Below are 12163 nucleotides of genomic sequence, written 5' to 3'. Positions count from 1 at the left end.
GCCCAGCTTAAGGGATGCCAGCTGATTCTGGGGCTGGCTGCCCGCCCCAGTCGATGTAACCAATCTGGGGTGCAGCCTGGGCATCAGGATTTTAAAAGCTCCCCCAGAAATTCCNTGAACTCATGAACCGTGATATCATGACCTGAGCCAAAGTCAGACACTCAACTGACTGAGCCCCCCGGGCGCCCAGTCTGCATGGGTCTCTAAACCCAGTTTGGGTGAAGCTCCCCATGGGCATCCTGGTGCACGGGGTCACTGAATGCTGACTCGATAGTGCCCTTCCCACCCACAGGCCCCTGTTCGTCGTGCTGGACAGCCTGGCGTGCACGGACGGCGCCATCAGCGCGGCCGCGCAGGGCTGGCTGGTGCGGGCACTCTCCCTGGGTGACGTAGCGCGCATCCTGGAGCCCATGCTCCTGCTCCTCCTCCAGCCCAAGACCCAGAGGACCTCCATCCACTGCCTCAAGCAGGAGAACTCAGCAGGTGAGCCCGGGGTCCCTGGGCCTGGCTGGGAGGAAGGGGTGGCCCAAGCCCCGGCTGCCGGTGGCAATAGCCAAGTTCCTTAGCTGCACTCGGCGGTTTCGTTAGGTTGAAAGGGTGTGAGGGTACTTTGGAAAGCTGTGAAGACTTTTAAAGTTTAAGGAGCAGATTAACCAGCATGTAGAACTACTATGGTGTGCACTTGTTGTTTTCACTGAAAAATCAGATTTTTTAATTAAAAAAAAAGAAATTTTTAGCAACCCACATCCCAATAAAAAGGAACTGAGGGGGCGCCTAGGTGGCTCAGTCAGTTAAGTGTCTGACTTCAGCTCAGGTCATGATATCACAATTTGGGAGTTCTAGGCCCACATCGGGCTCTGGGCTCTGCGCTGACAGCTCAGAGCCTGGAGCTGCTTCGGATTCTGTGTCTCCCTCGCTCTCTGCCCCTCCCCTCCCTCAAAAATAAATAAACATTAAAAAAATAGCTGATTTTTTAATTCTTTTGCTAATGAAAAGTTCAAGTGCACCTAAGATAGGAGGAAAAAATAACGGCCATCCACACCAATGTCTTCCCAAGCCAATGCTTTCACTTAGGAGTCACAGTTCAGTGCCCAGCAGGAAGTTAAGGTTGAGGAGGCTAGGCTGGCACTTCTCTCCAGATCCCTAATAAGAGCTAGGGGTAGTTTAGGTGGCCTCCAGCTAGGAAAGGCGAGAGGTTGAAATTTGCATGTAATCGGCATGTAATCTGGTCCATTGTATCTATCTAGAAAATGGCTTTTATTTGTGAACCTTCAACCACATGGTAAGATACCACAAAAACCACAATGGTTTCTATTTATCCATTTTTTTGTCTGCTCTCTAAGGTTCTTTCCAGCTATAAATTCTGTGAATATACAATCAGAAATGCAGAAGAAATAAGCCTGTGAGTTCTAAAAAAAACTTCCAGAGGCATCTTTAGCACAAGTTTAACAGCAAATAGGTAGGAAGAAGAAAAGAAAGGCTGAAATGAACCTGATGAGTGTAGTACATTTGTGTGGTTAGTTCCTGGCACAGTTTATGAACTAACATGACTTCCCACAATAGGTGTATTTTATGACTTCCTGCAGCTTTCTAAGCAGTGGGTTTGCAAGCTTTGGGTTAGCTCACTGGGCTGTAAATACTCTGTTTGCACCAGTCTTATCTTACGGAGAAAAAGCAGCCTCACACCTGCATAAGCAGCGATTTCTGAGATGGCTTCTGCACTCTGCAAGGTTCCCTGCCTAAAACCATAACCTCTCCTTTTCCTGCAGGAAGGAAAGCTGGCTGCCTCCTCAAAGACAAGCCCTTTTACTATTCCATATTATGAGAAAGTATAAACTAAAGCATCTTCTTGAAAGCTTGGCTGTCATTAATGGCAGCTACATTTTTTAGTGTTCCTTTGTGTGACAAAGAAAGTTCTATAAGGGAAGCGAAGCAAAAATAAGATAAAAACAGAGAGGGAGACAAACCATAAGACTCTCTTAGAGACAACAAACTGAGGGTTGCTGGTGGGATGCTGGGTTGGGGGAAGGGCTAAGGGGTGAGGGGCATTAGGGAGAACACCTTTTGGGGTGAGCACTGGGTGTTTGTTGTGTGTAAGTGATGGATCGCTACACTGCACTACACTACATTTCTCTTCCTGAAATCATTATGACACTATATGTTAACCAACTTGGAGTTAAATTTTTTAAAAAATTTAAAAGTTCTAATGCGATGTGTGCTGGTTTTAAAAGTCACACGTACTGGGGCGCCTGGGTGGCTCAGTCGGTTAAGCCTCCGACTTTGGCTCAGGTCACGATCTCACAGCTCATGAGTTCAAGTCCCGCGTCGGGCTCTGTGCTGACAGCTCAGAGCCTGGAGCCTGCTTCGGATTCTGTGACTCCCTCTCTCTCTCTGCCCCTCTCCCACTTGTGCTCTTGTGCGTGCGCGCGCTCTCTCTCTCTCTCTCTAAAAGAGTAAATAAAAGTCACATGGCACTTCCTGTTGCCTCCTCTAGCCCATGTTTGCTGCAGCTGTCCTAGTAAGAGAAAATATCTTTTCCCTGCCATGCCCTTCCCCTGGAAGGAACTAGAAGTGTAGTGCTTGCTCCCCACCCCATCCGTGTAACTGCGTAGAACTCTATTTTGAAGACAGAGCATCAGGCAGCTCATCTATTTCTGTCTTACTCTTCCTCCTTCCCTAATCCTGTTTAATGTTCATGGAATAGATTTGCTAAGAGCTGTGTATTAAGATGGTTTGGTGGTACATACCAAAGACTTCTTTCTGGCTGTTGTTCCTTTTTAAAGAGATGGACTATTGTATTTTATTTATTTATTTATTTTGTTTTATTTTGAGAGAGAGTGTGTGTGCATATGCACAAGTAGGGGAGGGGCAGAGAGAGAGAGGGAGACAGAATCCCAAGCAGGCTCTGCACTGTCAATGCAGAGCCCGACACAGGGCTCCGTCCCATGAACCGTGAGATCATGACCTGAGCCGACATCAAGAGTAAGACGCTTAACAGACCGAGCCACCCAGGTGCCTTAAGACCCTGAATATCTTAAAGTAGTGGATATTTTCTGACTGTAGAGTGCTAACATTCTTATTTTAAAAATTGAAGTAGAAACACACATGAAAGTCCCTTGAAATGCTAATAGAGCTAAGTACAGATAGTTTGGTAGATAGTCCTCTAGATTTTTTAAAAGCTGTGTATTGTAGATGCTCTCTCCTAAATAAGGTCATTCACTACAGCCTGATTCTGCAGCTTGNGAGAGAGAGAGAGAGAGAGAGAGAGAGAGAAAATCCCAAGCAGGCTCTGCGCTGCCATGAAGCCCCAAGATTATGACCTGAGCCACAACCAAGGGTTGAACGGTCGCTTAACTGACTGAGCCATCCAGGCGCCCCTTGATTTTTCTTTTTTCACATAATATATCCTGCACACTGCTCCATATCAGTACCTACAGATCCATCTTTTAAAAACCCAAGTAGCACTCCACTGCTGGCGGGCGCTGAGATTTTTCCTAGTCTCTCCATGTTTTGTCGGCTTCCCAGTTTATCTTCACACGTAACTGTCTGATGAACACCCCGACAGCTTTGAAAACCTTTTGCTGACATTTCTGTAGGATACATTTCTTGAAAGGAAACTCCTGGAACAAAATAACACGCATTTTTAAAACTCACCCTCCCCGTGAAAGTTGTGACCTGTTCACTTCTATTTGCCTGCCTTTTGTCCATAATACAATGTAGACTCCGGGGTTACAGTGTTTGGGGGGAATTTTATTAACATTGATCTTTCTGTCCAGCTTTAATATAAAGATCATTCTAGGACTAACATATCATAGCCGCCCCTTCTGTTCTGAAGTCATTTGTCATTTTGTAATTTCCAGAAGACTTGCATCGTTGGTTTCACAGGCAGAAGACGCCCTTCAAAGAGGCAGGGGGAGTGGCCGAGCTCCAGGAAGGCAGCTCGGAAGAAGGTGTGCCTCTGAGCCAGCTCACCACCGTTGACCGCGAGGCCATCTGGGCCGAGGTGGAGAAGGAACCAGAGAAGTGCCCCCTGGGAAGCGAGCTGAGCGAGGACGACCTTCCCGACTACGTGGACCTTCCCGACGGGCCCACCTGCAGCACCGTGGACAGCAGCGAGCACACAGAGTCCGCGGACACGGGCTCCGCCCACACGGACAGTGAGAACACGTCCTCCTTTTCTTCCCCCTCCCACGACCCGCAGGAGCTGAGCCACGAGGAGAACTGCTGCGCGCCCATCCCCAGGGGGGGCAGGGCCTACCCCAAGCGCTCGGCCTTCCTGGCCGCCTTCCAGGAAAGCCCCAGGCCCGCTGCCAGGTTGAGCCTGGTGCGCGTGGACTCGGACAAGACCCAGGCTTCCGAGTCGTTCTCCAGCGACGAGGAGGCCGACCTGGAGCTCCAGGCCCTCAGCGCGTCCCGGCTGCTGAAGCAGCGGCGGGAGAGGCAGGAGACCATCGAGGCCTTGTTCAAGCACATTCTGCTGTACCTGCAGCCCTACGACTCCCGGAGGGTTCTGTATGCCTTCTCCGTGTTAGAGGCCGTGCTCAAGACCAACCCCAAGGAGTTTATCGAGGCGGTGTCCAGGACCAGCATGGACACCAGCTCCACCGCGCACCTCAACCTCATCTCCAACCTCCTCGCTCGCCACCAGGAGGCCCTCGTCGGCCAGAGTTTCTACGGGAAGCTCCAGACCCAGTCTCCCAGTGTGTGTCCGCACTCCGTGCTGATCGAGCTCCTCACCTACCTGTGCCTCAGTTTCCTGCGCAGCTATTACCCTTGTTACCTGAAGGTCTCCCACCGAGACCTCCTCGGCAACCGGGACGTGCAGGTCAAGAGCGTGGAGGTTTTGATTCGGATAATGACGCAGCTGGTCTCCGTGGCTAAGTCGGCTGAGGGGAAGCACGTGGAGTTCATTCACAGCTTGCTGCAGAGGTGCAAAGTTCAGGAGTTTGTCCTGCTTTCGCTCTCGGCATCCATGTACACCAGCCAGAAGCGCTACGGCCTGGTCACCGGCGAGCGAGGCCGGGCCCCGCAGGAGGAGAGCCTCTTCGAGGAGAGCCTCATCAACCTGGGCCAGGATCAGATCTGGAGTGAGCACCCCCTGCAGATCGAGTTGCTGAAGCTCCTGCAGGTGCTGATCGTCCTGGAACATCACCTGGGCCAGGTCCAAGAGGAGGCCGAAAATCAGCCCGAACTGTCCCGGGAGTGGCGGAAAGCCCTGGACTTCCAGCAGGCCATCAGCGCCCTGCAGTACGTGCAGCCCCACCCGCTCACCTCCCAGGGGCTGCTGGTGTCCGCTGTGGTGAGGGGGCTGCAGCCCGCCTACGGCTACGGCATGCACCCAGCCTGGGTGAGCTTGGTCACGCACTCCTTGCCGTACTTCGGGAAGTCCCTGGGCTGGACGGTGACACCGTTCCTCGTCCAGATTTGCAAAAATTTGGACGAGCTAGTCAAGCAGTATGAAAGTGAATCTTTGAAGTTCTCCATCAGGTATGGCGAACCCTTTGGTACACCGTTATTGCCCTAGTGACACTTTTGGTGAGGATGACTGATTTGCCGTAGAAGCCAGTCAGAGAATAATTTCCGCCTAATCAGCCACCTGTCTGGTGTTGCCAGGAGGGGCACCTAGGAACGAAATGCTCCCGTCCTTTATATTTTATTCTGCGCAGATACCCAGCCCAGCTGAGTAGCGCCATCACTCTCCAATGTTGTTGCAAAACAGAACTAAAAACATGCATCACCTTCATAGAAATTCTAGAACATCTGAAAACGTTTTTCCGGAGTGACTGTATGAACGTAAAATAGCACAAAAGATGCCCATCGTTATTATAACTGTTTCAGTATGAGGGCCCCAGTTTATTTAAGGTACTGCTGTCTGATTTGTGCATTTCTAGGTAGGATTAAAAACGTTACAGCCCCGTTGTTAAAAATTCTCAAAATGAGTTTCTCATTTCTTCACCAAAGCATAACCTCCAAGAGGGAAAACATTTCACCGGATTATCCACTCACTCTTCTGGAAGGCCTGACCACCATTACTCACTTTTGTCTTTTGGAACAACCCAACCAAAATAAAAAGGTAAATCTCTTCCCCTGAGTTCGAGGCAATTTTCTTGTATTGTTGTGTCTTCGTTGGGTTGTGACTGGTTCAAATAAGAAATGTGCACGTGTGAGTAATGAAAATATGTACGCAAACGTATGCTTGCAGCTGAAGCATGTATGCAAATACGCGCGCACAAGGCCGAGTAAAAGTCAACAAGTGTAGTTTTGTTCTTCTGGCGCTCCCTGGGGCTCCTTCCCAGTGCCTGTTCTTAGATCAGTAACCAAATGGGATAAAGTGTCCTCTCTTTGGCACATATTTTTTACTTGACCTCATGGCCTTTGTGAAATCCGCAGTCTGAAGCCATTTTAGCTGTGAGTTGCTCTGTCCTGTTGGGGATTAAAATTTTAGAACGCAGCTGCTGCTTTGGCCAAATGACCTCAGGAGCCTGTAACGTGGAGCCTCAGACTCCCAGGGGCGCCTCTTAGAAAGAAGGCTGTGGGTGGAAACGCACAGGGAAGCATTTTGCTTCCAGGCCCCCGCACGTGGGACTTGTCAGAGACGTGAGTGCTGCGGCCCAGACTCCCATCCCGCTGGCGCCTTGGCCTCGTGGGAAGGGCACGGCTGCCACACACGCAGCCGACACTCGTGTTCATTTCCAATTTTCAGACCACTGCTGCAAGCGATCCTACCAATTTGAAAAATGCCAAGAATGCCATCCTGGAAGAGTTGCCTCGAATCGTTAACACCATGGCCCTTCTCTGGAATGTTCTCAGAAAGGAGGAGACTCACAAGAGACCTGTCGATCTCCTTGGAGCCACGAAGGGATCCTCTTCCGTTTACTTTAAAACCACCAAAGTGAGAGCACTTCCTCTGTGGTTTATTTCTTTTGTGTTGTCCCACCAAAAATAAGTATGTGCAGGAGTATGTACGTAGATAATCAAACAGTGTGTGCTCTGTGAAACCCAAGTCAGGCATAAGTCAGAAATAGAAGCCTCCAGTTAGTTAGTTTGTTAGAATAACTTTCCTATTCCTGGAGAAAAGGCTTTGTGAGTTTTTAACCTGTTTTTTTTCTCCTTTCACTGCTTTTTTTTTAAACTAGAAGTTTCTAGGGGTTTAAAGATCTTTCCTGTTGTTCTCAAGCATTTCTGTAACACAGCTTGTCTCTTATGTCCTGCTTTTAGTGCTGCCTTGGACACACGGGCACATCAAGGCAGAATGTTAGGGTGTCTCTGAGCTTTTCACTAAACCAGAAATGCAAAGCCCATAATATTTCTAGTTTACTGAGCTCTCCCCCACTTCTGACAAGTCTCTGCCTTCGAAGCATCTGGGCACATGGCTCAGTCTCTGTCTGCCAGGTGTGGCAGCTTGGAATTATCTGGTGTGTCTCATGTCCGCTGACCACCCACGGCCAGTTGTGGCCTCTGGGCTCACTCAGGCATCTGGAGGCCTGGGCTGGGTGGACCAGTTCAGAGCACGGGAAGCTGGGCGGCCTGGGTTCAGCTCTCTGCTCAGCCACTCTGGGACCTTGGGGAAGTTCACTGCCCTTGCTATGCTGGAGTTTCTTAGGTGGGAAGCACCCATCATCCAAAGTGCTGTACATTTATTGGCAGATCTAGCCCTCACATACGAGGTAGGTGCTCTTACTAGTCCCAGATTAGGAACAAAAACACTGTGGTGCAGAGAGAGTGAGTGCTTTGCAGGCAGTGTTACATCTGAGAAGGCGGCGCTGAGGCTGGACCCAGGACCCAAGAAGGAGGACATCTCCCTCACGTGCTCGTTGTATCTAAAGTGATACTAACTATAGGCACAGGGACGTAGTAAGTGCTCAGTAACTTCATCCAACACATATTGGCGTGCCTGCGGCTGTGTACTGGGCCTTGTTTATACACCGGTGGGCAAGAGGAGGAAGTCCCTGCCCTCCTGACAGACAGCTGTTAACCACCAGTTCAAAAGGAATGACGAGAAGCGGTACAAGGAAACACAGGATGTTCTGATGGCATGTGACCAGGGAACCTTACTGCGCCTGGGGTTGCGGGGCAGCCTCCCCAAGGCCGGCTCGCAGGCGTCCACTCCTGGGGTTACAGGCGCTGCGCGGTGGCCCCAGCCCCACTCTGCCATAACTCTTCTTTTTTCCCCACGTTCTAGACCATACGACAAAAAATTTTAGACTTCTTGAACCCCTTGACTGCGCATCTGGGAGTTCAGTTAACAGCCGCTGTGGCAGCAGTGTGGAGCAGGAAGAAGGTTAAACGCCTCAGTAAGATGAAGGTAGAGTTTAAAACTCAAAGTTGTATTAGACTCGCTCTGCCAGGAACACCAGCGTCGCATGTAAGCGACGGTGGCATTAAAGGCCGGCTCAGGAAACCACTGAAGTGGTTTTACTGCTTGAAATGTGTCAACGACACAAGCGTGTCTCACTCCAGCTGGGTCTGGAGCTGGGTCGGGGCGCTACCCCTGGCTTCTGCTTTCGGATCTCTCTGTAATGAATATAGAGTACTTCTTTTTATTATTTTTTAAAGATTATTTATTTTAAGAGAGAGAGAGAGCACGTCTGAGCAAGCAGGGGAGGGAAAAAGAGAGAGGGAGACAGAGAATCCCAAGCAGGCTCCACGCTGTCGGCACAGGGCCTGACACAGGGCTTAAACTCCCGAACCAAGAGATGACCTGAGCCAAGATCAAGAGTCGGACACTTAACCAACTGAGCCACCCAGGCGTCCCCCTTGTAGATTTTTATTAACCATAAAATGCTTTACTTTTTTTAAGAGTTGTCTTAGGTTCACAGCAAAATTGAGGAGAAAGTACAGAGATCTCCCCAATACCCCCTGTCCTACACATATGGCATCCCCCATTATCAACACCTCCCCCCAAAGTGGTATGTTTGTTACAGTCAGGACCCTACTGTGACACATCATTATCACCTAGGACCCACAGGCTTTTTAATTTATAAAAATAGCACTTAAAAAAATTTATACCCCATTCAAATCTTCACATTCGGTTCCCAAAGGTAATTTCGTTTCACATTCCATCCATTTATTATCCACTGACTGCTCTATCACGCAGCTCCAGGGACTTGGTTCATTTCTGCAAAACCAACACATGCCTCTTCCTTTGTTTTCTCTTGGCCATCTAGGTTCCTACCTCATGCCTCCCTCAGAGGGTCTTTCCCACTCCCTGGAAACTATCTCAGTGTCCAACACAGGCTTCTGTTCCCTGAGGAGGCATGAGAGGTTGGTGGCCCAGGCCACCCTGCTTAGCACCTGCGGGGTCTTCACTGGTGGCAGATCTGATCCTTCCAAGTGCATATGACCACAAGATGCAGACTCTGGTCATCAAAAATGTATCTCCTGGGGCACCTGGGTGGCTCAGTTGGTTGAGCATCCAACTTGATTCTCAGCTCAGGTCTTGATCTCAGAGTCGTGAGTTCAAGCCCTGAATTCATGCCCTACATTTAAAAAATAAAGATGTATTTTCCATCCCAGGGCTTTCCCACCAAGGCCAACTAAAAATAACCTGATTTATCTGGTTTTTCTTTTACCGTCCTCATACTTGTAGGGCTGTCTTTCAGTGTCAGCCTGCTTCCTTCGATTAAGTGTATCTGCTTCTAAAATGCTCTCTCAGGGGCGCCTGGCTGACCCAGTTGGTGGAGCACATGACTCTTGATCTCAGGGTTGTGAGTTCAAGCCCCACAATAGATGTAGAGATTAAAAAAATAGATGCTTTCTAAGCTCACACGTACCAACGTCACTGCCCCCTCATCAACTGCACCTGTTATTCCTGATATATGTCAGATGCTGATTACGTCACGGCGATTAAATGCTTAGGTCACTCTTTGTCTCCCCCACGAGAGTCCTTTACCCAGTTTTTGTTTAGATATTTATTTAAAAGATTAGAGCTCTTTCTCCGGGGGCAGCTGTTACAGAATACTTTCTGTGCATCGTTCTTGTGTTTGTTTTCTCTTTAAAAGAGCTTTAAGGGAACTGTTTTTTTCCTCGGCAGATTGTCCCGGAGGCAAGTGCATCCCAGCTGACCCTTGTCGACCTGATTTGTGCGCTCAGCACCCTGCAGACGGACACAGTGCTGCACCTGGTAAAGGAGGTGGTGAAGAGGCCGCCGCAAATCCGAGGGGATGAGGTCAGGAGCGTGGGGATCTCCCAGATGGATGCGTGGTGCCCTTCTATCCCCATGTCTTATAAGTGGTGTTTGGGAGGGAAGCAGAAGGCGTAGGAGCAGCTAGGATGCCCTGGGGGTGGGACGGAGGACTTCTGCTGGGCTTGGGCGAGGCCACGTGAAGTGTGCACCTGTTTGAAGGTGGGAACCACCAGAGCGCAGGGACCATCTTCCATCGTTCCCTCCCTGCTGCGGCACGCGCTGCCCAGGAGTGGGTTCCTTCTGAGTCCCTGCAGTGTGTCAAGTTGAACAAAACCTTTAGGAAGAGGAAATGACACTTGTCTCAAGGAACTTGCCGCCTAAGAGGCGTCAAAGAGAAGCTGAGCCAGACACTAGTTAGAGGTGGTAAAGATCAACTTCTGTTCTGTAGCTCCTGTGTTGGGGAGAGAGCCAGCCTCAGTTCCGGTTTGTGCAGAGGTATTACAGAGTACCTTAACCGGCAGGTGGGGGGAGTAGGAAGGGTGAAGGAGCAAGACCTCCAGCAAAGCCAGGAGAGTAGAAAATTACAAAAAGCTCCCCAGGGGAAAGGAGTCGGTTATTGTGAGAAGGCTGTGGGTTTGCTGACTGATGCTCATGGAAGGTAGGCTCCTGTACCCCCAGAGACTGGGATGCAAGGGTCCTGTCTGTCTTAATGGCCGTATTCCAGAGGATGGTTCCCAGGCCCTTGAGAAAGACACTCCTGTTGTAGGAAATGCATGTACATCTCAAAGGACAGAGGAAGGATTTATAGCTACATTTAATAAATGCTCTGAGAGGAAAGGTCAGGAAGGAGCCTGTTGGGTGCTGACTGAGCAAATGGCCAATCGTTTTGGCAGCCTTGAGCTCTCTTGGGCAGGCGTTTTAAGGGGGCTGGGATCATGACCTGAGGGACACCACCTTGAGCTGCTCAAAACCATGGTCGTGTTTGTTCAGGATAGTGTGGGGGATGGACAGAGTCATTTCTGCGGAAAGTCAGTTCTCATAGGCCAAAGCAGAGGCCTAGTCAAGAAGAGAGCTCTGACCAGAGTTCAGACTTCGGTAATTTTTATATACAAGAAAAAAAAGATGGCGCAGAGGACAGGACTCATGTGAGGCATTCCGAGAAGGAAGAGGTGCCTGTGGCTGCAGTGGCCCGTGGAGCGCTAAGATGGTGCCAGGAAGCTCCTGTAGTTCCGCGCGCCATTTCTGCGTCGCAGGCGAGGCGTCCTCGCTGCGGTGGTTTTGAAACAGAGCAGACTTTGAGGTTTAACATTTATATGCCCTTAGAGCTTTTTTATTTTTATTTTTTGGGAAAATTTTATTTTTAAGTAAACTCTACACCCAACATGGGGCTTGAACTCACAACCCTAAGAACAAGAGTCGATGCTCCATTGACTAAGCCAACCAGGCACCCCAGAGGTGTTTGTTTTTACCAAAGCAGGGCACCTCATTGAAAGTGTAGGAGCTGTTTTGTTTTTAGTCTGATAGAAAGCAGGGATTTACTTCAACCTTGAAATAATTACATTCTATCAAGTAATATAGAATTATTAGGAAAAATACAAGAATAATTACCTAAACGGAAACTAGCGGAATGGACAAAGTGATTTTTAAAAAATTTTTTTAATGTCAATATTTTGAGAGAGGGAGACAGAGTATGAGCAGGGGATGGGAAGAGAGAGAGAGAGAGGGAGACACAGAATCTGAAGCAGGCTCCAAACTCTGAGCTGTCAGCACAGAGCCCAACGCGAAGCTCGAACTCATGGACAATGAGATCATGACCTGAGCTGAAGTTGGATGCTCAACCGACTGAGCCACCCAGGCGCCCCAGTGATTATTTAAAAATATAGTTTTGACCTCCCAGGATCGCGTCTAGAGAGTGGTTCATATTCTGCCAGCTTTGGAGACAGGAGGGAAAGCAAGCCTGGCAGAGGTTCCCAGCTTCCTCAGTAGCTGGAGATTGGAGGACACTTTGCAACAGTGTTCAAGAAAAAAATAAAAATA

The 12163-nt window shown here is 49.4% G+C and overlaps 1 protein-coding gene and 1 non-coding gene across 4 annotated transcripts in view; both read left to right on the top strand.

The window, feature by feature from the left end:
- The window catches only part of DOP1B (DOP1 leucine zipper like protein B), a 96814-nt gene that overhangs the window by 60152 nt on the left and 24499 nt on the right, over positions 1 to 12163 (top strand). For all 3 annotated transcript variants that reach the window (XM_077765467.1, XM_077765466.1, XM_077765469.1), the window contains 6 exons: positions 293 to 483; positions 3861 to 5487; positions 5962 to 6073; positions 6704 to 6892; positions 8183 to 8305; positions 10034 to 10168. In XM_077765467.1, coding sequence (XP_077621593.1) covers positions 293 to 483; positions 3861 to 5487; positions 5962 to 6073; positions 6704 to 6892; positions 8183 to 8305; positions 10034 to 10168 — 2377 coding nt within the window. The remainder of the gene's footprint in view (positions 1 to 292; positions 484 to 3860; positions 5488 to 5961; positions 6074 to 6703; positions 6893 to 8182; positions 8306 to 10033; positions 10169 to 12163) is intronic.
- LOC144232673 (small nucleolar RNA SNORA7) lies at positions 12014 to 12142 on the top strand. The gene has a single exon (XR_013335484.1). It is a non-coding gene; the product is annotated as a small nucleolar RNA SNORA7 (small nucleolar RNA).

The sequence above is a fragment of the Crocuta crocuta genome, unplaced genomic scaffold (assembly GCF_008692635.1).
Source record: "Crocuta crocuta isolate KB4526 unplaced genomic scaffold, BGI_CrCroc_1.0 scaffold84, whole genome shotgun sequence".
In the NCBI taxonomy this organism is placed as follows: Eukaryota; Metazoa; Chordata; class Mammalia; order Carnivora; family Hyaenidae; genus Crocuta; species Crocuta crocuta.
The sequence above is the reverse complement of the archived record's forward strand: the minus strand, read 5'-3'. Positions and strand labels throughout refer to the sequence as shown.